This window comes from Narcine bancroftii, chromosome 10 (genome assembly GCF_036971445.1).
Source record: "Narcine bancroftii isolate sNarBan1 chromosome 10, sNarBan1.hap1, whole genome shotgun sequence".
NCBI lineage: Eukaryota > Metazoa > Chordata > Chondrichthyes > Torpediniformes > Narcinidae > Narcine > Narcine bancroftii.
In genome coordinates, this window is record NC_091478.1 from 36,799,754 (window position 1) to 36,827,654 (window position 27,901).

At 40.7% G+C, this 27,901-nt stretch overlaps 1 protein-coding gene and 1 non-coding gene across 4 annotated transcripts in view; both read left to right on the forward strand.

Annotated features, from left to right (window-relative positions):
• LOC138744465 (cGMP-dependent protein kinase 1-like) overlaps positions 1-27,901 on the forward strand; it is a 592,254-nt gene that overhangs the window by 556,787 nt on the left and 7,566 nt on the right. The window contains exons 12-18 of one of the 3 annotated variants that reach the window (XM_069900682.1): positions 5,748-5,837; positions 12,630-12,653; positions 13,316-13,457; positions 16,643-16,806; positions 21,386-21,508; positions 21,660-21,722; positions 25,213-27,166. In XM_069900682.1, coding sequence (XP_069756783.1) covers positions 5,748-5,837; positions 12,630-12,653; positions 13,316-13,457; positions 16,643-16,806; positions 21,386-21,508; positions 21,660-21,722; positions 25,213-25,315 — 709 coding nt within the window. In that variant the 3' untranslated portion in view covers positions 25,316-27,166. Of the gene's footprint in view, positions 1-5,747; positions 5,838-12,629; positions 12,654-13,315; positions 13,458-16,642; positions 16,807-21,385; positions 21,509-21,659; positions 21,723-25,212; positions 27,167-27,901 lie in introns of those variants that run through there. The other 2 variants (XM_069900680.1, XM_069900681.1) reach the window with 2 other exon arrangements.
• LOC138745119 (U6 spliceosomal RNA) lies at positions 11,775-11,881 on the forward strand. Its single transcript, XR_011346048.1, has one exon. It is a non-coding gene; the product is annotated as a U6 spliceosomal RNA (small nuclear RNA).

The window sequence follows — 27,901 nt, forward strand, 5'->3', positions numbered from 1 at the left end:
TGGAGAAGAGATGAACATCAGTGTTTCTCCAAATCATCTCTTGGTCCAAAATATGGTGCAGTATGGAAGGGTGCATTGATCTCCGAATTGTCTTTGAATTTTTGCATGAAACAATAAGCAGGTATTATATGTAAAATACACTGATTTAACAGAATCCTAAAGGAGCATCTATTTACAGTTGCACGTTTAAGTTTAAGCAAACCATTACTCTCAGTTTCCGTTAGCTCTCTTTCCCTTTCCATCCATCTGTTTTCTTCCCTCTCCCCACGCCTTCCCTCTCCATTTACAGAGCTCCTATCACTTCTCACCTTTGTTTTACTCTTCTGCCCATATCTGCCTGTGTTCTCTTCCCAATCTCCTCACTTCCCCCCCACCTTTTAATACAGGCGCTTGCCTGTGTTTCACACTTACCTAGGCCAAGGATTCAGGCCCAAAATATCGGTTAACCTTTGCTTCCTATAGATGCCATGTGACCTGTTGAGTTTCTCCAGGACTTTTTTGTCATACCTTTTAGGTTGGAAAATCTTTTAAGAGCCAGTTCTACAAAATAGATACACTGGGTGTGAGGGTGTAGAAGGTAAAGTTCTTCAATAGACAAATACAGAGCTATAGCCCTTGTATATTTTTTAACCCATTGGATTCTCTTGAATGACCCACTGACATTCCCAAAAAGAGCAACAAGACCTGAAAAAAACCACAAAGCAAAGGGATTGAATAAGTGGATCTGCAGCTCTGAATGGCAGTGGGTAGTTAAACCACCACATTTACAGCAGTATGTTCCATGAACATTCTGTCACGTGATTGCAAAGAGCTGAACATGAATGCAAAAGATTAGGCTGAAATATTCCCAGCCAACATCAGCCACAGAGTCAAAGAGCTTTTAAGTTCAGAAACTGGCCCTTTGGCTCAACTCATTCAGTTACCCATCTGAGCTCTTTCCATTTGCCATGGCGTGGCCCAATCAGGCAGTCCTTGGGTTAATAGCGTCTGATATACGAACAACATCGTACTTATGAAACGACTAGCCAGTTGGTAGTAGAATGCCGCAAATCTCAGTTCGAGTGGGGTTGAGTCCGCGTCACGAGAGAGTAGACTCCCGCACGATGCAGAGAAAGAGGGATGCTGGGCCAAAAGCAAAGGAAGTCTGATAAGATTTCTCATTTCATAAGGGGTATGCAGATAGGGAAGTAAAATATTCTGAGAATTTGTTTCAAATGCTATATTTCAGCTGTGCAAATATTATCCCTTTCCATCACCCTCCTGCCTTGCTCATTTCTGCTTGATAATGTTTGTGACAATGAATGAGAGATTATGTGATCTGCACCTGACTTTCCTTGCAAATATCAATTGCAGGTCGAGGGTAATGAGAATGCAGTGGGTGCGAGGTGTTTGGGTTGGCTGTATCATGTGGAATGGTTATGTAGATACACATTCAGCTCTCTTCTCATTCACTTGCTGAAGGAGCATCTCTCTGACCTGTGAATGACTGCAATGGTTCTTGCTGCACATCATCCTGGAATAAATAGAATGATTTGCTACATGTCATTGTGTTAACACACAGAGGGAAAACACAGCTCATTTTTCACAAGAGAGTGCAAATACAATTATTTGTACTGTACCGAATCTACCAGGGGATTTAAGGTCATGTAAGATGAGAAAAAGAAAAGCTCTGTACAAACCTCCCTTGATGGCAACTTCATGAAATTGACTCCAGTAATAACCCCACCCCCCTCAGCAGCAGAACCAAATCCTGACTCTCCAGGTCCATCCTCTCCAACAGTAGCCATCTCTCCATCATCTTCTCCTACATCATCCAATTATGTACTGTATATATTGTGTTTAAGATGTTGTTGTGTATTTGAAATTGTTTTACATGCTTAGAAAAATAAAATATATATTATATAAACTATATACTATATTATATTATAGTATATTTTACTATATTTGCTATATACTAAGACAAACATTTGACCAACTGACGCAAAATAAGGACCATATGTACTGGTTCCGACTTCAATACAAATTTGAGTTAAAGATAGACCTAGGAACTCGTTGTTCAGTAGAACTGATGAAGGATAGTAAAATCATAAAAGGGAAGAGTATGGGATGGATACTGGCTTGGAATTTTTTCTTTCACGAGCCCAGAGGACCCCAAAACCTAGCAGCAATAGATATTCACCAAGACAAATCATTACTTAAACAAAAGTTGCTTTTAATTATCTTTAAACATGAAAATAGAATCAAACTTTAACTTATCACTTTTGACTTATTTAACTTAACCCCCACTTCTAATTCCAAGTAGGCACGTGTATATAATTGTAAGTTCAGAAAAGTTCTTGGGTTCACAGTCTAATCTCACTTCTCATACCTCCAAGTTCACTGGTTGCAGGCAATTCTTATACTGTGCATAGAATTTAACATTTATAAAGTTCACCAGGGTTTGGTGCTTGAAAGGTAAATGGTTACCACTCAAGAAGGTTCTTGTCAGTTTTCAGAGAGAGATTTGTTGTACGATGGACATCCAGCCACTTCAGTGTCTTTCTGATGAAACTTGCTCCCTTCAGGATTCTCCAGATGATAACCTCTTTCTTTGAGGTCACCACAGAATGCCTTTTTGTTCTCTTATTCCAAGTGAAACATTAGACAGCCAGTCCTCTCTACTTGCATGAACCACAAGGGCTTTGACCAGGCTGAATCAAGCATTTACAACCTGTCTTCCACATGGGTTTTTCCACAAGCCTGCCAGCTTATCCTGTTCCAGTCCTGGCTGCTGTGGCTAGCTGTAACACTGTAGAAATTATCTCTGTCTATCTGTCTCTCTCTCTTTTCGCTTTTCCCTCTGTCTCTTCTCAGAGCCAAAATCAATTCTCAGTTCTCCTCTTACCATATCCAATTAACACCTTTTGTTGGTCTTCAGTCTTTATTCTGACACTTCCCTGTTCTTTGCTTATATTTTGAAGCATGGTTCAGGCCCAAAATGCCAGTGGTATATCTTTTCCTCCTTTGGACACTGTGAAACCAGCTGAATTCCTCCAGCGTTTCTGTGTGTTTTACTACAATCACAGGATCTGCAGATTTTTGTGTTCATTCTAAAATATTCACTGATCAGTTTGCAACTGTGATAGATGACCTGCTGTTACAATTGAGTGGAGAGGTATTTCGCTGGATATCTCCAATCCGATCAACTTTCAGGGCTCGAAAAACCCATTCAGTTGTGTGGCCAAAGGAATCAAACTTGGGACCTTCCTCACAATGTCTTTCTAGCAATGCAAAAATGTAGCACCTATGTGGAATACTTGCCCTTTTTTTCCCCCAGAGATGTTCAACAAAACAAATTTAAAAATTGTTCCGCAAGTCCAGAAATCATACTGAAAATTCAAATTAGATCTCTCTCCCTGCACATTGTTGATCTAAGGAGCTGAGAATTGGGTCTAATGCTCACAGATAATAGACCAGTCCCCCTGGGTTTTGGCCATTACTTATGAAGTGGTTTAAATGTTGTATCAAATACAGTCTTTGACAATACAGATGTGAGGCTGGAACATGTACCAACTGTTATTGTGTGGGATTCCTCAGAACTAAAATCAACAGCATTATAGTTACAATGAGAAATTGAGCAACTTTGGCTGAGGGAAATGTTGTTACCTGCTAAGGTGAAAGAATCTTATTGAAATGTCATGATTGAAAGAGAGAAATAATTTTGCAGAGTTTAAAAGATAATTTTGTTAATAAATAGGCTTGAAACATTTCATTATATTTTATAAAATTACAAATCTAAAATAATGCAAATTGGCCTAGCTTTATTCATGTAAAATTGTTTCATTAAACTTAGTACAGGATCCCAATGAAGTTATTTTGTTACTCGGTAAGTGATAATTAATCTCGCTTGAACCTCAGCAATCAATAGGTACAAAATATCAATTGTACCTCATGACGCACTTGCATTGTTTAACAATCAAACATTTGGGTCATTCGTTTAACTGGGGCCTTTTTAATGAGTTATGAGCCATGAAGTTGGACAGAATGTCATCTTCCAAAACCCAGAAATTTTATTATCCAGACAGTTGAAACTCTGGACATGAAAGACTGATGACATAGTTGGACGAATGTTTAAATTTATCATCAATAATCTTATTTAAATACAATTAGATTTGTGTTTTATTTTATTTTCTTTAAGCCAACTGACAGTGAGCACTGATGCAACGGAGGCTTCCCTTTAATATTATAGCCCGCCTCTGTTCTGTTGCCCCACCAAGTTTTTTCCTCTTCAAATTAATGCGTATAAATAACAGCATGTCACCATGTAAGACTACCAATACAAATCCTGTAAGACTGAGAAAAATCTCCAAATTGTCAAAAACCATGAATTAACTTCCCTGGAGTTTTACGATTTCAGTGTTTATCTCAAAATACACCTGCTGTGACTGATGAGCAGTTACAGTGCCCACCATAATGTTTGGGACAAAGACACTTTTTCCCCCTTTATTTGCCCCTGTGCTCCACAGTTTTACATTTGTAATCAAACAATTCGCATGTAATTAAAGTGCACATTCCAGATTTTATTCAAGGTTATTTGTATATGTATGTTTTGGTTTGACCATGTAGAAATTACAGCACTTTTTATACATCATCCCCTGATTTCAGGGCACCATAATGTTTGGGACATTTGGCTTCACAGGTATTTGTGAGTATTCAGTTATGTTTAATTGATTCCTGGTGCAGGTATAAGAGAGCTAGGCTTGCTTCTTAAAGTTATCCCAATCTTCCAGTTTCCCTCTGCTCTTTGCAGCTTTGTACACCTGCGCCTTCAATTTTATACTCTCCTTTATTCCCTTTGTTCACCACGGTTTATTTTTCCCTCCCTTGCTGCCCTTTTTCCTAACCGGAATATATTTTTGTTGACCATTACAAAATATTTCTTTGAAAATCTTCCACTGTTCCTCAACTGTTTCATCAATTAGCCTCAGTGACATACCAAATTTCCTTGTAGCTATCTCCTTTAATAAAAGCTCAGGCCCAAAACAGCAGTTATGTATCTTTACCTCTTATGGAGACTGCGAGACCTTCTGAGTTCCTCCAGAATTCTGTGTTTTTAACAAATCTCCTCAAACTCTTAACAAAATATAGTCACTGGCACGTCTTCTTCATGATGTTCCCAACTTAACATCTGCCCTTATCCCAATGACATGTGGCTGTTCTCAATTGGAAGCAAGAGACGAAAAGCAAAGCTGGTCATCTTAAGAAACATCTTAAGAGATAAAGCTCTTTAAAGTGTCCTTGAAGAATCCCCATTCCTTAGACCTCTGCAAGTAGAGGGAGTCTTTCTCATATGCAGTCAGTTTTCTACCACAGGAGCATATCAGGTCATGGATAAAAATAACCACAAAGCAAAGGTTTGTGGCAGGTGTGGAAACTCATCTCAAGTAAATTCAAGATATTCTGAACTTGGATAGAATCAGAAGGAAAATATTGTGCGCTTATTTTTTTTTTCCCAGACAATCATGAACACATATTGTGTTTATATAATTGAATAAAATATTGTCTCCCAATTCAAGTTGTATATGTTTTGAAGACACCTTTGGAGGGAAGAGTTGTTAATTACAATTAAGGGAAACCATTTAATTAACTGTGTAGAGGCCGCAGGTACCATGTGAACTGGGCTGCAAAAAAGCCAACAGATGCTGTTCAAGATTGATCTTATCATCTGCAATTTGATTTAGTGCTGTTGTAATTCCTTTTCAATACAGGCTCTATAGGACATTCAAGGACAGTAAATACTTATACATGTTAATGGAGGCCTGCCTTGGAGGAGAGCTATGGACAATTCTCAGGGACAGGTATGAATACAGAATTTAATCCATTGACTTTCTTTAAAAAATATATGGCCAACATCAAAACAATAGTTCCCAATTGTTGGTACACTGTGCTTTCAAGTTCCAGCCTGGTATTTGCTTTGTAAACTTTAACACAGTTAGTAGCAGACATCAAATCCCAGAATCAAGGGCATAAAATCTGGGTTGACTGTGCGGCACTGCCAAAGGTCCTGGCACTGCAAAACCTTGCTTTAAACTATGTTATGGGTGATCAGGGAGTTCTTTCACTCATCCCTCAACCAAAAACTGCTTTATTGCTCTCATTAAGTCTTCCATTTTGGTGGCCCCATGCGTCAAAGTATAATCGAAGTCCTGGGACACAGGAAAAATAACTGCTCATGGGCAGACTTTCTGAAATGGGAGGCTAAAAGGAGTGTTGATCACAATAAGCTAAAATGTAAAATATTATCAACATAGTGAACATTATAATTTGGGCTGGGGAGTAATTTAAAGAGCCACAAATAATTGTGAGATGATGAAATAAATCATGTTTCATTACATTTGTAAAATATTAAATGGAAAACCTTTATTTATGAATTGTGCAACAGGAAATATTTTTGCCTTAGTGAGGGAGAGGGAGAGTGAGGAGGTAGAGAGAAGGAGTGAGTATCATGGAGAAGGAATGAGAGGATAGTGATGGGCTGTGGAATAAAATTAGAGGAGAAAAACGGGGAAAGTACAATAAAGGACTAGCGGAGAGGGTGAGTTTTTAAAATTTAGACATACAGCATGGTATCAGACCCTGGCACATGAGCCTATGACGCCCAAATACCCCAATTATCTACAATCCCCATACGTTTTGAGAGGTCTGTTGAAACTGGGGAGAACATAAAAACTCCTGACAGACAGTGCTGGATTCAAACACGGTCGCTGCTGCTATAATAGCATTACACTAACCGTGCCACACCAAAAATGTGTAAATGGGACATGGAGAGAGTAGAGAGGGGAGGAGTGGGAAGGTAGAGAAAGGCAGAGGGGTGATGAAGAAGGATTACTGACCATCCTTCTGATGTCTACTGCTTCCCTCACTCTCTCTTGAGCATTCCCTCTCGAATGCCCTGTATTGCACCTAGCCTCAGAAGTGTTAGGATGGAGGGAAGGAGGTACTGCCTAACGTTTGGTCTTGCTGTGCAAGGTTATCCTGGAGTGACGGAGAGAGGAGGAGTAGAGGGTGAAGTGAAGGGATGCAGGGCATAGAGAGAGGGGAAATGAGATTTTTAGTGAGGGGATGTAGGGGTAAATATAGGTAGTGGGGGTAGAAGATAGAGAGGAGAAAGGGGATATGGGAGAAGAGAAGGAGAATTAGGTTGGAGAGAAAGTGGTGGACACAGGGATGTGGTAGTAGTGTTTGGGAGGTAGAGGGATGTAGGGATTGCTTGAGAGAGTGGGAAAAGCAAGCGGATCATTGGAGTAGATATAAAAGGTGGAGAGAGGGCTGTGGGATTAGATAGAGAGTAAATGAAGAGGGGTGAAAGAGGTGTTAGAGATGGCCCCTGGAGCATCAGCTAAATCAATGGGGGGGGGGGGGTTCTGGTCCAGTAGCGATGAGCTCTCAGGATTTCCAGGCCTCAGATGTTCCAGTGAAGCTCCACCTGGGAGAGCAGGTGGTGTAGGTTTAGACCTGCGGGTGCTAGAAGCATTCAGCCTTGGAGTCTTTGTGAATTGGGCACACTTGTAGGATGTTATTGGGCCAAAGCCACAGAATTGGGGGCTGTTGAGAAATGGATGACCTATATTGGTCCCATGAGACATCCCACTGCCTCTCTAGCCTGCAACAGCACAAGTATGGATCAGTAATTTGAGATGGCTGGAAGCTGGGAATTGCGCCAAGAGGCCAGATCCATATGTCCTAGCAAGTCATGGATGGCGAAGCGGTTAGCACATCACCTTTGCTGCCCCAGCAATTGGGACCTGATTGGAGTTCTGTTAGGAATTTTTACATTCTCCCTGTATCTATGTGGGTTTTCTCCAAGGTCTCTGGTTTCATCGTACCATTCAAAATAAAACTGTACTGGTGGTGTAGTGTAGTGGGATGTAAAATGGGCGGCACAACCTCGTGGGCCGAAATGGCCTGTAACTGGCTGTATGTCAAAATAACTCAATAGGTGTCATTTCAGGATCACCCAGGAGCTCTGAGGGTCAGGAGACTGGACTCATGGAAGGTCCGATCCCAGGGAGCATCGATAGCCCGTGGTGCTGTTAGCCCAGGTCAGGTTTGTTAGGGCTGTAGACTCTTGGCCATTCCTGCTGACCCCATTGGATCACTGGGGCCTCCTGTGTGGTTGAACCAAGACTGGTGCAAGTAGCCAGCAAACATTCTATTCAATGCCATCCAAAAATGGCAGGAAGGCAGCCTTCCATGGGCCCCTGAACCAAGCTTTAAATCCCCCATCTGCTCTCTTAGACAGATGCTGCCATTCATTCCATCTCGTCAGGACACACATATGGTCTATCTAACTCCCTCGCCAACCATCTCCCCACTCGTATTTCTCACACCTCACATCTGTTCCCTCCTCACTTGGTTTCCCTCCCCTCCTCACTCTCCACTCATCACATTCCTGACCACCTCCTCCTCCGCACCCGTCCTTTCACCTTCCCTCCCACTCCTCACACGGTGCTTCCTCCACATTCCTTCTCTCCCTCCTTCTTCTCTTCAATATCTTCCTTCACTCTCCCTCTCTGCAAACTGGATGCTGGCCTTCAGTGGTTTGGAAGTCAGGATGTCATGTTGCAGCTGAATAAAATTTTGGTCAGGCCACACTTAGATTATTGAGTGTAGGTTGGATTCCACACTGTAGAAAGGAAATGGGGGGGCTGCAGAGACTGTAGAAGAGGTTCCACAGGATGGCGGCTAGGTGGGATCAGTTAGATAAACATGGAGTGTTTTCCCTGGAGCATTGGATGCTGTGGGACCATAAACAATTGTGTGAGGCATAGACAGGGTAAGATTTTGCAGTAGAAATGTCAAATATGAGAGGTCACAAATATAAGATGAGGGGGTGACATCTGAAGGAAATGTGCAAGACAAGTATTTTCATTAAAGTTTCCTGGAGCACATTATCAAGGTAAAAAAGATGGGATGGCAATGTTGAAGAGGCATTTAGACAGACACTTGAACCAACAGGGAATAGAGGCACACAGGAGTGGTTCTATTTGGCTTCATGATCGGCACAGACCAGAAGGGTGAAGGGCCTGTTCCTTGTGTGCAATTTTCTGTTCTCTCCTCTTTCCTTTCTTACTCCTATCTATTCCTCCATCTTGTCCTCACCTCTGCTCCTCCTGCTGCTCCTCAAACGGTCTTCCTAATATCCCTTCCTCTGCCTTCCCTCTCCTCCTAACCCTCTTCCTCCTCCTCCCCACCCTCTCTCCTCACATCCCCCCTCCTCACCCTCTCTCTTTACATCCCCCTTCCTCACATATCCCCCTCACCCTCTCTCCTCACACCCCCCTCCTCACCCTCTCCTCATATCCCTCCCTCTTCACCCTCACTCCTCATCCCCCTCTTCACCCTCTCTCCTCCATCCCCCTCCTCACCCTCTCCTCATGTCCCCCCTCTCCATTCTCCTCACATTCCCCTCATCACCCTCTCTCACATCCCCCTCGTCACATTCCTCACATCCCCCCTCCTCACCCTCTCCTCACGTCCCCCCCTCTCCATTCTCCTCACATTCCCCTCATCACCCTCTCTCACATCCCCCTCGTCACCCTCCTCACATCCCCCTCGTCACATATCCCCCTCATCCTCTCTCCTCACATCCCCCCTCCTCACATCCCCCCTCCTCACCCCCCCTCCTCACATCCCCCCTCCTCACATCCCCCCTCCTCACATCCCCCCTCCTCACCCTCTCTCCTCACATCCCCCCTCTTCACTCTCTCTCCTCACATCCCCCTTCTCACCCCTCCATCCAATTTCCCTTTTCACATCCTCACTCCCTTCTCCTTACCCTCCCATTCTCATTCCCCCTCCACCCTCACTCTCCTCCTCTTCCTTTCTCCTCATAGCCCTCCCTCCAACCACCCTTCACCCTCCTCCTTTCACATTCCTCCCTTCTCCCCATATTCCTCCTTCACCATTTCCACCTTCTCAAATTCCCCTTCCTGTCCGACTCACTTTCCCCAACCTCTCCACATTTCTGCCCTCCCCTTCCCCACCTTCACTCCATTCTTGCTGCCCTTCTCATCATCATCCCCACTTCCTCACCCTCTTGCCTTCCCTACCCACAAATCAATTTCCTCGCCTGCATCCTGCCACCTCACCCTCCCTCCCCACACCCCATTCCTCAAACTCCCGCCCTCTGTTCTTCACCCTACAACTCTTCTTTCCTCACCTCAACCCTCCCTCATCATCCCTCCCCTCTGTCACATTTCTCCCTCCCTCCCTCACATTCACTGCATCTTCTCCTATTCTGCTCACCCACTTCTGACATCTCAGGTACACCCCAGGTCAGTTTTCTCCACACTAAAATTTGATCCTCATAAATGATTGTTTCTCATTAAATTTTGATTGAAATTTAGTAATTTGGTAGTTCTCAACCTTTTTCTTTCCACTCACATACCACTTTAAGTATTCCCTATGCCATAGGTGCTCTGTGATGAGTAAGGGATTGCTTAAGGTGGTATATGGGTAGAAAGAAAAAGTTTGAAAACCAATGTTTTAATCGTACCTAATTGACTCGTTATCGGCACGGTTTCGTAACTCCAAAGGAGTTATCTTTCTCAAGCAAGATATTTCAGTAACAATTGGGTCTAGAGCAGTGGTTCTCAACCTTCCCTTCACACTCACACACCAGCTTAAGCAATCCCTTACCAATCACAGAGCACTGATGGCAGAGGGATTTACTTAAAGTGGTATGTGAGTGGAAAGAAAAAGGTTGAGAACCACTGCTGGCTTTCACACAAAATGCAAATAAAAGGAAATGGAAAAGTTATGATGGAGACTCTTTGAAAATACCAAAATACACAAAAAATCAAATAATTTTAGACTTACCTGTTCATTAAATCTGCTTATCCTGCATTTGTACTTGATTAGAAAATAGAACTGCTGGTCAACTGAAGTCTCACCAGCCTGTTCTTTATCGCCATCTGCTGTCATACTCTTAACAAGACATAGCTTTCTGACCAATTGAAATTTACTTGAGATTGCCAAGCATTTTTGAAAAAGAACTATTTAACCAGTAGTGCATGAAACCAACTGCTCTCACTTCAATATTCATTGATTGAATGCTCAGAGTCCTGCTAAAACCTGTCAAAATTTCAAAAGCAAAAGATGCAAAAATCTGGTTAAAATCTTTCTCACCAAAAGGAGTCAATGTAGTTCACTAATATAGTTTCAAATGGATTTATTAACTCTCTTTTTCTTGGTAAACCAAGCCAAAAAGTTGTAAAATGTTTTGAACAATGTAAAGTGGAAGTAATCCCTAAAATATCTGAACTAGAAAAAAAACAAAAACTTCTAATGGTTTTATGATTCTGCCCATAAACTGTTTGTTGGCCATTGCGAGTATGATAATTCGTTCAGGCCTTTGACAGGACAGCTACTCTGCACACAGTGCAAGTCCAGATTTGGACAAACTTCCTTCAATGCGCAAGAGAGCTCATGTTAGTTGTAACGGTAGTGATCATGGTTGCAATGCAACTAGCAATGCCTGAAGGATAAAAGCTCCCGTTTGATTATACTTGCCTGCCAGCAGGGGTCTGACACAGAACAGGAGACAGTATGCAAGATTGTAATGGAGGCTTGCAGCCTAATGGTGCTGTTTACAACAGCTTTAAAGTTAAGAACCTTTTCCTTCATCCACACATACGAATCCAAGATGAAATATTAGTCATCAGACTTTTTGAACTCCTCAGTAAAACAACTATCTCCTTCTTATGTAACGTGTCCTGAGAATGGCAATCCCTGTGCTCGCTTTGGCAGCACATATACTAAAATTGGAACGATACAGAGAAGATTAGCATGGCCCCTGCGCAAAGATGACACGCAAATTCGTGAAGCGTTATATATTTTTTTAAAAATAAAAAAAAAGAGAATGGCAATCCCTGAACCAGTGGCCTTGTGCCAAATGTTAAGGGTGGAGGCAGCATGAATTTCCCAAGCTGCTGGTTTATTCACTGCCCCCCACCTCATGCCTGCTTTGAGACAGGTGGTGTTGCATTGAAATGTGGTTTTTACCTGCTTTGAAATGTGAACGTTCGGGGAGTTTTCACAGGCCATCCCCTGTTTGATCTGCTGATATTTGATTGATGTTTAAAATTACACACAGCAAAAGTCCTATGTGGTGTGTGAATGATCCACCCTTCTTTGATCTATTCACATCTGGGTGAGTGGGTAAGGTGAAGCTGGGTGAATTTGCTCCCTTTGGACACTAGCTATCTTATTTACCATAAGTGTATTAACGTTCGTGGAGGGCAGGGGGGAATGTGCAAACCCGATTACAATAGTTTTGAAAGCACTAACAATTCAGGTTTTCTGTTGTAACCAGAAGCATGGGCTGAAATTCTAGCTTTCACTATTTGATGTAGCATATATCCTACCCACCGTTGGATAGATTCAATTTAGTGCAATTAAAATTGGCAGAAGAGAAAGGGCAGGCAGCAACCACACCAGGAAGAACTTTAAGCCCTCAGTCTTTAAAAAAAAACTGTCCAAAACCCATCCACCACTTGAGACAGACCATTGGCCTTAAAGAGACAGACACCAGCATTATTGTGGCATCCTTTGGTTTGGAATAATTTATTATTAACCTTTCTCCATAGATACAGAGAAGACAATATTAAAAGGTATGTGGCACTTTGCATTTGAAAAAAAAACTAAATTCCATAACTCAAACTGGAACAAATGATTCAGCCCTTTCAGCATGCATTTTCCATCCAAGGGCCCCGACTCAAGTCCATTTTCACTATGCCATTGTTAGTCCATTGCATGGGATGGCAACTGTGTGTGTGGGTTAGTCCATGGTTCATTACGTTTATTGCAATGTCTTCCAGCTATAGATCCTTTGAATTCCACCACTCTTTGTGATCTCCATCTTCACCAAAATCTGGCAATGGCTGTGCCTGATGCTTTTTGCAATGCAAGCTCTTCTCCCCAATATTTTCACAGAGCTCCTCATTCTTTCTCAACAAATCGATTAAGTATGTGGACAGTTGGATTTGATAAGATCATTTGAAGCCTCCATGCTATTACATTGCACGCAATGACGCCCAGGAATGAAATCCTTCATCCAGTTCCCACACCTTACTGAGAACATTACCTCACAAGCTGCTTATTAATACTTGCACACAATCATTGCGTCAGGATGGTCAAGTTATTTACCACCATTGCCTGGTCGCAACCACATTCTCATGCCAATCTGAGCCAATCAAGCTCATCGGGTGCTGTACATTATGTGGCGTAGTTCTGCCGTTGTAATGTCTACCTGTTGGTGTTTTTTTTCTTGCAGGGGTTCATTTGATGATGCCACCACTCGATTTTACACAGCCTGTGTGGTCGAAGCCTTTGCTTATTTGCATTTCAAAGGAATTATTTACAGAGACCTCAAACCAGAGAACCTAATCCTTGATCACAGGGGTTATGCTAAACTGGTGAGTACTGAAGGCTCAAGTTTATTGAAAAAAAAACTACTCTTTTTCCAACCCTTAGAAAGTTGTAGGTCCTTTGGTTGGACTATTTAAGACTTCAGTGGATGAACTAAGACAATTAAGATAACAAAAGTTCCTTGGTTGCATGACTTTGCAGTCCAGCTGATACAGTGAGACCACTTGTCTTGAATTCAGTATAATCAAATACAGGCAGTCCCCAAGTTACAAATGAGTTCCATTACCTCTGTCAGTCCATAAGCCAAATTTGTACGTAGGGTGGAACAGGTACTTACGGTTCTTATTTAGCGTTTGTGAGGTAACATCATGCGTGAATTGGGGAACAGCCCACTTGTAAGTACGAGTTGTTCTAGGGTCATCTACATAAACATGAAAAAAAGCCATTTAGTAAGACTGCCCTTCCCTCTTTTGACAATGATAGCTTTGCTTTAGTTATTTCTCTCTCTTAACATCCCATTTATTTTTATTTTAACATTAAATCTTTGATAATCATATACTTCCCACCCCACCCAGGCATCCAATTTTAATCAGGGACCGATCTGACAATTTTCGGCATTTTATTAAACACTAACTCGAAATGAGAGAAGAAATATGAAAGTCTGTGGACACAATGATTTAGATAAAATCACAATGTAGGAGAAACATCTGCAAAAAAAATACTCGCTCTTTCGCTATCACTTCTCCCGAACTCACCACGGACCTCTCCTGTGAAACAAATTCCACAAACTCCCATCATTACCTCGACTTCTTCATCTGCAGTCCCCTGTAAGGATTCTATTCCTTTCTCTAAATTCCTTCGTTGCCTCTGTTCCCCAGATGAGATCTTCCATTCTAGATCATGAGAACTGTCTTCCTTCTTAAAAAAAAAACATAGCTCCCTCTCTACCACCATCAACTCAACCCTTACCCGCATCTCCTCCATTTCCCACACATCTGCCTCTGCCCCTAGATGCAACAAGAACTGGACTCCCCTTGTGCTCACCTACCATCCATCAGCCTCTCCATCCAACATTGTAATCTCCATAATTTCCATCTCATACAACATGATCCCACCACCAGACACATCTTGCCCTCTCCACCTTCCGTAGCGAACAGTCCCACAGTCCCTCCGTGACTCTCTCGTCCACTCATCCCTTTCCACTAATCGCTCCCTTGGCATCTTCCCCTGTGACCCCTTGCTTTCACACCTCCTTCCTCACAACCACTCAGGGCCTCAAACAGTCCTTCCATGTGAAGCAACACTTTACTTGTGAATCTGCAGGAGTCATCTACTTTATCTGGTGCTCCCATTATGGCCTTCTCTGCATCAGAGAGACTGGATGCAGCATGGAAGATCACTTCACTGAGCACTTTTGCTCTCTCCACATCAATGTCAGAAATCTCCCAGTAATCAACCATTTCAATTCTGCTTCATATTCCCATGTAGACATGTCTGCCTACTACCCCATGGACTGGCACACTAGGGCTGTAAAGGTTAAAACCTTGTGTTTTTGATTTGTAGTTAATTTTATGACTATTCTTTAAAGCAGAAGTATTGTTTGTAGTACCATAGTTTACTCTGAAGTTATATGTCATAATATCTTGGCGTATGGGGAGATTGCTTTCATTCTTTAAAGAATCATGACAGAAATGTAAGCTCTCGAGATACTTTTCTTTGAATGATCTCATTTCATCTTATTATTGTTGTATTTCTTTTATATTTGTTTAAAGTTGAATATCATTCTCATTATACAGTACGCATTATGAAAATCTCAATGCAAAGTTATGTAAAACGTTTAATCATTATCAACAAATTAAAACTACATAAAACTGGTTTATTGGAGTGATAAAATAGTATTTCAGAATATCGTCGCTTATGTTTCTGTGAAAATGACATGTTTTGAAATTGGGAAATATGAGAGCTTGGAAAGTGTTGTCTATAAGGGCCACCTGTAAATTAGAGGACCAGCACCTAATATGTTATATATTGTAAATTGTGCCGACTGGGTGCATCACGGTCTGGTATAGGGACACCGATACCCCTGAGAGTAACACCCTCCAAAAGCTAGTGGATACAGCCCAAGACCTCACAGGCAAAACACTCCCTACCATTGAGAACATCGGAGAGCAGCAGGGATTATCAAAGGCCCACACTACCCAGCACACACTCTGTTCTCGCTGCTGCCACTATTAGTAAAGAGGTACTGGTGCCACAAGACTGGCACCACCAGCTTCAGGAACAGCTGCTCCCCCTCTACTATCAGACTCCTCAATGACAAACTCAATCAGGGACTCATTTAAGAATGTTTAATTTTGCACTTTATTAATTTTTTTAATTATTTTGGTATTTCACAGTCAGTTTGTTTACATTTGTTATCTGTTTACATTTATTTTGTGCATAGTTTTTTTTGCATTACCAATAAGTGGTCATTCTGTCTCGCCCGCAGGAAAAAGAATCTCAGGGTTGTATGTGATGTTATGTACTCCGACAATAAATCTGATATCCAAATCTAAACCTAATATTCCGTCTTGGTACTCTCCAAACAAATTGCATTAACAGCAACTTGTCTGGTATCTACGAGACTACTCCCTGTTCTCCCCCATCCTTCAATCTCCTCTCCTCCAGGTTTCCATCCCCTTTCCTCTCCATTCACATTCCTCTCCGATTTCCCTTGTGCCCTGCCTCCCTTATCCACCTATTACCTTTCAACTATGGGGCCGTGCTTCACCCCCCTCTCCAACCAACCCATTTTATTCAGTCACCTGCTTAGATTTTGCTCATACCTTGATGATGGGCTTAGGCCCTGAACATTAGTTATGTGTCTTTATTTTGCTATATACAGTATTTGACCTGAGTTTCTCCAGCATTGTGTTTTTTTTATTTTACTAACTCCAAAGGCCAAATTTCCCAGGAAGATGAAACAGGGTGGGACATGGGCCGATTCCATTGGTTTTTATGTTTCTTTCCAGAGGCTGGTACATGTTAACTTCCTTCCTTGGTATCAGGATCTTATCAAAAGGACCGAATAGCCATGGATGTCCAATGCGATATCACACAGTAAATAAAGAGTAACCATGCTCTCGAAACTACGTCTTATAGTAAACTGTTGTCTCCACGTAATATTACAAATTACAGTACAGAACAACTCGGCATCCTCACAAGTTACATTGGCCTGTGGTGTGTGTGTTAGGTGGACTTTGGATTTGCCAAGAAGATAGGGTTTGGAAAGAAAACATGGACATTCTGTGGGACTCCAGAATACGTGGCTCCAGAAATCATCTTGAACAAAGGTCATGACATATCAGCTGATTACTGGTCACTTGGGATCCTTATGTATGAACTCCTAACCGGCAGGTAAGAAATTCTGGAGCAGAATTGTATTGTTCAGTACGTTTTAACTCGGGTTTGAATTTTTCTGTTTCAACAAATGAAAGCCACACCAAAAAAAAACACATTCCAAAAACCTGATCTGGAATTGATTGGTATTTATTTAACCAATAGAAGTCATCAATGTCCGTCATAATTTAAATTCTCATTCATTTTGGTTTTTTTTTAAATCCTACCTTAACTTTTAAAAAATTCACTTTGACCTCTAATCAACCCTATTTGCCTCTATTGACTGCACATGCGGTTGAGTAAAAATTTGAAAATGATTTGTAAAAAATAGATTATGATCCTGACGACTGGAAAGAGAATGAAGAAGTCATTGAGATAAAGATCGAGCTGGTCTGTGATGGTCATTCCTTTCGATTTCAAACGAGTTGCACTTTCTAGAGGGTAGAAAAGTTAACGCATCTCTCTCACGATTCTTTTCTCTTAAGTTACAGAGTATCTGATTTTACCCAACAGAGGTAAAAATTAAAATAACAGCTCCAAACTGGGCCAAAAAATGAAAACCTAATGATCTAATTAATCTCATTATGAATTTGGTCTTCAAATTCACTTCGAAATCGACATTAATGTTTGCAGAAAGAACAAAAAAAAAATCAGTCCATCAGGGTGAAGTCAAGGCAGTGGAATTAATGTTTGTCACCAACTGCATCTCATGCTAATTGAGTCTATGTCTCCTCATGAACCAGAATCCCACTAAAGCTGCACTATTTCCAAAACAGGGAGGAATAGACAAGCATTTCCAACAATGAGACTTAAGTTCAAGTTCTACTTTATTGTCATCTGACTGTCCAGTGTTTCTCTGAACCATGGGACATTCACAAAGCAGGTATACCCTGCTTTATGAAAGTAGAGCACTCCTAGGAAACCTTTCATGAGCCAAAATGATGTAAAGCAAAGTCACACTCACTGCTCTGCATTCAAAACCCATTTAACTTTCGGGTAGCCAACATAGGTTTCTTCGTAAAAGCGAATTTTTGTAAAGCGAGTATTCAGAAAGTGGGGTATACCTTCCACATCACATAAAACAAAATATAGCCACAATAAATTAGTAAAATTTAATTCAAAGTTAATAAAATATACTTCAAAGAGACCTTAATAGTGATAGGGTATCATTCATTAGTCTTACAGACTAGGGGGGGGGGGGGGCAAAAATAATTTATGCATTTTCGCAGTCCCAGTCCTGTATCTCTTTCCCAAGGGAAGAAGGTCAAAAAGACTGTTGGATGGATGGTAGGAATTGTCAACAATGCTACGATGAGATGTAAAACACTCCTGGTAAATCTCACAAAGAGAGGAAGGGTCAATGGTGATCTCAGCAGTTTTAACAATCTCCTGTATATGGAGATGCAAGTTTGCCTTCCTTGTGTGTTCCATTCCTTGATCAATGGCATAGTGCATCATCTCAGCAGAACCCCTGTTCAAATATGAGCAGAAACTGAATTTAAATGCACATTTCACAAAGTTTATAATTATAATTAGATCTGAATGGTAAATAATTGTTTGTAAATACAGTTTTGATTGTCCGATATATTCCTAGAAAGTTAGCAGCCTAATTAACATTACAGCATTCTCTCTTCAAGGTCAGAAAATTTGGGGTTTTGGCTTCACTTCAGAGATCCAGCACACAATACCTACACTGGCTTTATAGTTTTATGTGGCATTGGAGTTCAGATATGACTTGCTGACTTCAGCATGGAAAGAGGCCACTCCATGGTTAGTGGAGTACCACAGGGACCCATACTGGGCTCACATCTGTTCGCAATGTATATGAGTGATTCGGAGAAGGAAACCAAGTGCAGTAATAAGTGTGCCGATGACACCAAATTGAGCAGAAAAAGCAAAATATGTAGAAGACACAGAGCACCCGGGGAGAGATATGGGTGGGTAAATGTGAGGTCATCCACTATGGAAGGAAAAGTTCAGTGGACCACTGTTTAAATGATGAAAAACTGCAATATTCTGTTATGCAGAGAAATTTGGGAGTGTGTGCGCGCATGAATCACAAGTAATGAGGTAATCAAGGAGGCAAATGGTCTTCATTGTAGGTGGGATTGAATTTAAGAGCAGGGAGATTCTACTGCAACTACTGTAAAGGGTACTGCCGAGGCCATGCATAGAGTATGGTGTGTAGTGTTGGTCTCCTAACTTGAGAAAAGAGCTACTGGCTTTGGAGGTGATGCAGAAGAGGTTCAAATGGTTGATTCAGTGATGAGGAGCTTGTGAGGAGAGACTGAATAGCCCGGGACCACACTCAGTGGAGTTTAGATGAGGGTATCTTATACAAACATCTAAAGTTATAAAAGAAAAAGATAAAATAGAATCAGGGAGGTTTTTTTCCCCACTGGAAGGTGAGACTAGAAGTAGGGGACATAGCCTCAAGATTTGGGGAATAGATTTAAGACAACTATGAGGAAGAGCTGCTTCTCCAAGAGTAGTGGATCTGTAGAATTCTGTGTGGATACAGCCTCAGTAAATATTCTTCAGGCACAGATAGATACGTTTTTGAATAGGAGATCAATTAACGTTTGCAGGGAACAAACAGGTAAGTGGAGTTGGGTCCATAGCCAGATCAGCTATGATCTTAATTGACGAGCATGCTCAATGGGCCAGAGGGCCTACTCCTGCCATCTGTGTCTTAGGTTCTGTTCATTGAATTCATGCCATATCTAACCCCTTTACTTCTGATAGCCCTGTCTGCATCTTTATTCTTTCACACATATTCATCAACCTCTATTTGATTGCTTTTCCATTTACCTGAACTAAGGGGTCATTCACAATGGAAAATTAGCCTATCAGCATGCATTTGAGATAGGAGAGGAAACAGACAAAGTCACATGAATGAGCTGGTAACCTTGGAGCCGTGCATAGAACATCTGTACCACCGTTCAAGAATGACAGTGAACCAGCCCTCATTTGTTTGGTCCAATGGAGATAAACTTCTCCAGTTCATTCTAAGGTGGTTTGCTCAGGGTGCTGCCATTATTCCTCCCTCAGTCATGGAGTTATAGAAATTTACACCATGGAAACAAGCCTTCATCCAACTTGCCAATCCAAGCTCATCTCATTTGCCTGCATTCAGCTCATTTCCCTCTAAATCTTTCCCATTCATGTACCTTTCACTTCCTCTGACAGTTCGCTCCAAAGGTGTGAAAAAGGTGTCCCTCAGATCCTACGTAAGCCTTTTTCCTTTCACCTTACATCTATTGCCTCCAGTTTTAGACTCCCATACCCTGCGAGAAAGATTTTGACTGTTTACCTTGTCAATATTTCATGATTTTATCTGCCCCAACAAGGTCACCTCAGGGAGAAAAGATCCAACCTATTCAACCTCTCCTTCTAACTTAACATCAATAATCGCAATAAGATATGATGATAAGAAGTGGCAGTAATGCAGAAGAAAGTTAGGGTCACTCATATTCATCCTGCTTTGCCATCTTGTGCTTATCGGTTGAAGACAAATTGACGCTTGGGTTTTACATGAATCAACAGGGTCTCCAGAGGTGTCCATGAGTCTCTAGAATGGACTCCTTCCACTAATGGCAGTCATCAGTTCAGTGGGATCCCCATCATGGAATAACAATAATGTGATATGGCAGAGCAGGTAGCCAGTCCACTGAAGAAGACAGAAAACCACAGAGGAACTCTATGTAGCCAGCACGAAAGCATTTTATGAAATGCAAAATAAACAGTGCAATATGAAATGAGATTACATAGAGACCATTAAATAAATATATATTATTAATATTTGTATAAATATATCAAGGTCTTTATATAATGCACATTTATATTACAATTTATATAAAATATGTTCAAAAATAACATGTTATTTTAATATCTATGAAATTTTGAATACTTCAATTTTTAAAAAAGCATGAGTGGTGGGGATCTGGAACTCACTGCCTAACAGGAAGCAGGTGAGGAGCTCACCTTATTTGAAAAAAAAAACTACTTGGATGAGTTTTAAAAGAGCCAGGAACTATGGACCAAGTGATGGGTGGTCGTCATTAGGTCCATAGTTGGCCAGCAGGGATGTGTCAGTCTAAAAGCCTCCTTATGTCCCATAAGTTTTTTTTAAGCTTCTATGATTTTCTATATAACTAGAACCTACACATTTAAAGTGAATTGTTAAGACAGGAGAGTTTGCAGACAGTAATTATGGCTTAGTTAGTCTATTAAAAGCCTCACGTAACAAAATATAAACATTTAAGGTACTTGAAGACCACTAATTTCTCAAGATTAAAGTTGCAAACCAGTATTACCTTGTGTCGAATATGAGAGATATAGTGACAGCAGTTTATCTTCCAAATATAACGAATTGCACAATATGTGTAATCCAGAAGTTGTTGCTGGTTTGAATGTTTAATGATCCTGTCACCATTTGGGGTTAAGGGAATTTTAGATGTGGGAGTTGTTGAAGTATTTTATGTTTTAAAAGTTTTGTCATACATTGAGTTCAAAAAAGGAAAACTGCACAATGTGGGTTTAGTCGATCACAGCGTGAAACTGCTTTTAATTCTGTGCTTCTTCTTCCTTTATGAAGTCCACCATTCTCAGGGCCAGATCCCATGAAAACATACAACATAATTCTTCGTGGGATCGACATGATTGAATTTCCAAAGAAAATTACTAAAAACGCTGCTAACCTCATCAAAAAACTCTGCAGGTAGGTTTCTGGTCGAGTCCGTCATGGTGGAGATGTAAACTATCCAACTAGCAAAATGTTTAATCTGAAACCAACTGTCAGTTTATTCATTTCAAAATATGATGGCCAAATAATAGAGATTAATAAAGGCTTATCCACTATTTCCTAATAGGGACAATCCATCGGAAAGACTCGGGAATTTGAAAAATGGAGTTAAAGACATTCAAAAACACAAGTGAGTCTTTCATATCTGAATATCTTGTTCTATACTTAAAACAATTTCATTAATTCTTGACTATTGTTGAGACTATGGTATTTTGTTTTCAACACATGGGAATCAGTACTAGAGCTGGCGCTCACTGGCAGTGTATTACACTGTGATAGTCTCTATGAAGTGAGTGAGTTGTTTACTATTACTGTCTTTCTGTATAAGCACAATTTAGACATAAGACAAGCTAGTCTTTGTCCAGTTTTGGATCCAAATTAAGGTTAAAATCCCCTCCTATCAATATATTCCCCTGCGTATCTACAATCTTCAAAAAAATAACCTGCATAAACTTTTGATCCTCTTCCTTAGGTGCATATATAACCATATAACCAAGTCCGCACCAGTTCACTGATTTTGTGCGCCCTCTTCAGTATTGATCAAATTCCAGAATTCTGAATATATCTTGACACTTTATCATTACTTATCTCCCTGCTGGATCTATTATTTCCTCCTCTATTTTGATTGGTACATTTTTATTGATTAATATAGCTACACCTCTGGCTTTTGAATTATATGATGTTGCCGCTACGTGCCCTACCCAGTCCACTTCAGTTAGATGTGTTTCCTGCACAAATGCTATGTCTATTTTTTTCTTTATTTTTCAGGTAATTTAATGGCCTTTTTCGTTTAATTTGGTTATGTATTCCATTAATATTTATAGTCATATAGTTCAACAAGGCCATCTCGTATTCTGTTTACACCTCTTTTCCGCTTCCTCACCACCACCTCTCCCCTTTTCCCCATTTTCATCTCTCAGTTTTCCTTTTTTGAACTCAATGTATGACAACACTTTTAAAACATAAAATACTTCAACAACTCCCACATCTAAAATTCCCTTAATCCCAAATGTCCCCCCCCCCCACCCTCTCTGAGTTGCCCCTTGTCCTTTGCCAGGGAACCACAACTACCCTCTCCATTTGGATTGCGAACCCTTTCCCAAGCGTCAATTGATTTCACAGTGACTTCTATTCTCTCCCACCCAACCCCCTCCAGAAAAGACTTTTATCTTCACATATAACAAAGCTCACCCTCTTTCCCCCCCCCTTACTTCCTTTCTTCCCTTTACTTTCCCTTCTTTAGTTCTTACTTATACATTATTTTTACATCTTTATATGTACTTTGTTGTCATTCTTTGTTCTTGTTACATCTCTTCATCTCTCCTTCTGTCCTACAGGCGTTCTGCAAATTCTCGTGCTTCCTCCGGACCTGAGAACAGTCTGTTTTGCTCCCCCGGGATAAATATTTTAAGCACAGCTGGATATCTTAACATAAATTTATAACCTTTTTTCCATAGGATCGATTTTGCTGTATTAAATTCCTTCCTTTTCTTTTAGAATTCAAAACTTATGTATGGGTAAAAAAATAGTTTTTGACCCTTGGTTTTTTGTCTTCTCCAATTTTATTCCTTGCCCTCTTCAGTATATTTTCTCTTGTTGTGTATCTCAGAAATGTTACTAAAACGGATCTTGGTTTTTGTTGTGCCTGTGGTTTCAGAGCTAGTGTTCTGTGTGCCCTTTCTATTTCCATTCCTTCCTGTATTTCCGGCATTCCCAGGACCTTTGGGATCCATCCTTTTATAAGTTCTTTCATATCTGTGCCTTCTTCATCTTCCTTTCGGCCCACTATCTTTATGTTGTTTCGCCTACTATAATTTTCCATTATATCCATTTTCTGAGCTAACAACTCTTGTGACTCTATAACTTTTTTGTCACTTTCTTCCAATTTTCTTCTTAAGTCATTCACTTCCATTTCTACAACTGTTTCTCGTTCTTCCACATTTTCTAATCTTTTCCCTATTTCTGTCATGACCAGCTCTATTCTACTCATTTTTTCTTCTGTACTTTTCATCTTTCTTTTCATTTCACTAAATTTTAATGTCAACCATTCTTTTAATGCTCTCTTTGTTTTTGAAAATTTTTTTTATTTATATACTGTCCATCTATTTTACCTTCTATTTCTTTGTGCAGAGCTTGGTCTTTTTCCTCCTCTTCTATGTCTGCTCCTGTGTTTGTGTCTTCTACTTCTCTTCCTTGTATCTGTGTCTCTTCTGACTTTCTTGTTGAGTAGCTTGCCTCTCTATGCTGGGCTTCTTCTTACTTGGCTTCTTGCTGTTGGTCCTCTTCTTCTGGGCTAGTCATCTGTTGGGCCTCCTGTTGCTGTTCTTCTTTCCTATCACTCCCTTTCCTGTTGCTTTCCTCTTCTTCCAGCTGGTAGCCCTGTTGTTGGGCATCCCTCAGCTGGTCGCGCTGTGTTTGCTTGCTCCTCAGCTGGGGCCCCCTCCCATCAGTATTCTCTTTTTCCTTAGTGTGCGCATGCGCAGTTGCGCGCTTTTTTTTGGCTCAGAGAGCCATTTTTGCAGTCCAGCGATTGGGAGGTCGCGACTCTGCGAGGTCGTCACCAACCTCAGGGAGCGGGCTCTTTTCTCCACGACAGCTCCCTGTTTCTTCACGCAGGTAAGGCCTTCTCCTTTCTCTTCCGGTGTCTTTTCTTCTTTTTTTTTCCCCGTTGTTTTTACTTTTTCCTTCTTGGGTGCCATTTTCTTTCTTTTCTCCACAACTTTATCTTTTATTTGTTATGTTTTGCATTTCTTGAACTTTGTATTTTCTTCACTTTATTTCTTCTTTTCTGGAGAGGGCTGGTATTCTCCTACCGGCCACTACTCCATCATGTGTCTCCTCACTAATGGTGTCAGACTCAGCATCAATTGTTTCCTTCCTTAGTAGCAAGGTTTAATAACGAAGACCCAGTCTTTAAGGAAAGTGCTTTTGGTACTCGTGACATGAGAGAAGAGGAGATGGCAAAGGCTGACGCCAAGCCAGAGACATTGGGACCAGTTTTTTTCCCACATAAGTAGGGCAGGAGTGGAACAAATAAAGTCACAACTTGCAGCTGTCCCAGCGCAACAGCACATTTAAGGGGGACCACAGACTAAAATCCTTAATGAGGTGTATGGGGGGGAGGGGCATGGAAACTGAATGGGTTTAACATTTTGGGAGGGGAAGGAAAAAACTTTGCTGCTGGACTTTGCTGTATAGTTGCCAAGAGATGTGAAACTTTTTGCAAGGTTGAAAGCATTTGGAGACAGCCCTAGAATGACCAAGATAAATGCATAAAATTAACAATGTTTTCAGTCCATCCTTTCCTTCGACATGATTGAGTTTGACTGACATGGAGCCAGCTTGAGCTATGAATTGCCTTCTACATAGTTTTCCTCTTTTGTTCGATCACCTTCTTAAGCATGCAGGCTGAAAGGTTTCGCTCCATATTTCTCGCATCTGCCAAGGCCCTCGTTTTGCTTTGTGTTTTTATGACAGCTATTGAATGTATATCCCTTGCAAACTTTTACTGAAGAAGGTATGTATTGCTCATTATTTTCCAAAGAATTGAACCTGACTTTTGAACTAACTCTTGTAAGAAGTGCTTTGGTTTGGTAATAGTTAATTTTTGTTACTTTCAGAAATAATTTTACCCATGAGTTCCTCGGCAAAAATGAAGTGTCGGCAGTATTCAGTGGAATACTTATCATCTGGTCACAAACCCTTCTCTGCCCATATGTTTGATTTGTTTGAACACATGGTCAAACGAAAGCATGAGGCCAAACTAAGCTGAAAAATACAGAAACCATGCGTAAAGAGAAGAAAGGGAAACCCTTGGATTTCGTCAAACCTTCGAGATAATTTCGAAAGAAGGCCAATGCCCAAGCAGATGATTATTGGAATGTCACAAAAATTAGTTGCAAGATAAGTAGATTATGGCTCAAAGTGGAAATTTTACACAAGCCATGTTCTTTTCACACTGCTACCATCTGGAAGGAGATACAGGAGCCTGAAGACGAGCTCTCAAGAACAGTTTCTTCCCCTCTGCCATCAGATTCATAAATGGACAATGAGCCACAGACACCATCTCACTTTCTCCTTTTTTTTGCACTATTTATTTATTTTGAAATGTAATTTATAGCAATATTTGCCATTTGATTCTGCTGCCAAACAACAAATTTCATGATAATAAATTCTGATTCTAAATGACTTATTTTGCCTTAAGTGTTCAGAATAATATCTGATGTCATGAACTTAAATGCCAAAGAAATTATTCCTTTGAATAACTTCACTGTTTGTAGAAGAATTTGGAGATGGCAATGGTCATTAAAGAACTTGCACAGGAACATCACTAAATTTTTCATTTACATGTTCACATCCTCGGGTTTATGCTTAAGGTTCCATGATGACTCATTATTCACAAACCATTGCACTTTAAGAATTTTTAATTTTTTTGGTAATATGTATTTTTATGCTTTCTTCTTTCCTACATGTTCAAAAAGAATGATTTCCTATTAGTCTGTTTGTTCTGGTATCAGAAACCTCAACTGTAATGCTCAGAGTAAAGATGTTGTTTACTTTTCACCTCGTATATTTTGATTTTTTTTATAATGTAGTTGGCAGGAGAGAAGTACGGAAGAAGGCAACCAAACTCGACTGCTTCACGGGGAAGGGGGTTCATAACCTTTGAGCAGAGTCTTAAGGGGGCCAGAGCCAAAATAAGGTTGAGAATGGCTTACTTAGAAGCCTGTGTGCCCATCCTAAAGACACGCTCAACATTGCAAATTCATTCCCATAACCATTGAGTATTCTTGGTGACTTCCCATAATATTGCCAGGAGTACCTCGGCAGCAATATGCAGTACCAATGGCAAACGAGTGGCATTTTGCTGCCTTTTAGCTGTGAGGGTCTTTGAGAGAGTGTACCTGTCAAGTTATAGAATGGTTCCATTGCACCAGGAGCACTGACAACAGATACGCTATGTTTTTTTTTCTGAAATGAAAAGGTACTGCCTTTTCAGGATATATGACAACAGGACTTGATTTGTTGAAACACCCCAATTGCATTCTGTGATGGAGTATAATTGAATGAAATATTGCAGCCCTATTGATTATGACATTACCTTCCAATGCACTACTCTGTCCCCACCTTCAGGCCATGGTGGGCCTCACATCTGATAATAATCATGAGCTTATTTTCAATATAGTACAATTTCGTACACATCAAAATTCTTACTTGCTGGAGCTAAACAGGTATTTTATTTTAAAAATTGAATTAAAAAGACACAATAAATATTCAAAAAAGATATATAAATAATAAATATTCACAGTTACCCCAGTAATAAAAAGTGACTTTCCAATTGTGCAGACTGTCCTTTGGTGGTGTTGGAGCAGGGTAACAAAGGGAGGTTCAAGAATCTTATAGCTATTGGAAACAAACTGTTCTTGAACCAGAGGTATGAGTCTCCAAGCTTCCATCTACCATTCAGCTCTGCATCTAATATCACCATCAGCCTTGGTAAGGTCAATCTTTTTGCCTTGTATTCTTCAATATATGTTTTCACTGCAATAAAAAATGTCCAAGAACTTTGAATGTCTGACACTTCTTCACATATGTAGGAAAACCGACACCTCACGATAAGAGTTTTATGCAGTTCAGTAATTTACAAATCAATCTTATTTTCAGCTTTGCCAATAATAGGAAGAGTCACTTGCTAATGTGAATGTAATTATAGAATTTGGGTATCTTGCTTAAACTAGAAAAAAATTTTCGGCATAGCCAATTAGCCCTCTCGTTCGTGTGTGTGTGTGTTTAAATTTACGTTCTTGGAAGTCAATATCTCAGAGGATCTTCCCTGCAATCAACAAACTAATGGCATCATGAAAAAAAAGCACGTCAGTGCCTCTACTTCCTCAGGTGTTTGCGGAAGTTTGATATGACATCGGAAACCCTTACAAAGTTCTACAGATGTGTGGAGGAAAGTGCTGACCAGCTGCATCACGGTTTGGTATGGGGACACCAATAGCCCTGCTAAAGGTAGTAGACACAGACCAGGACATCACAGACAAAACCCTCCCCATGTTCGACACTCCCATTGGGGAACAGCAGCAATCATCAAGGAGGCACACCATCCAGCACATGCTCTGTTCTCACTACTACCATCAGGAACAAGGTACAAGTGCTAGAAGACTCGCACCACCAGGTTCAGGAACAGCTGCTCCCCCTCCACCATCAGACTCCTCAATGACAAACTCAATCAGGGACTCATTTAAGGACTTCATTGATTTTTTTTCCTCTCTGTTTGTATGCATTTCTTTATTTGTTTACATG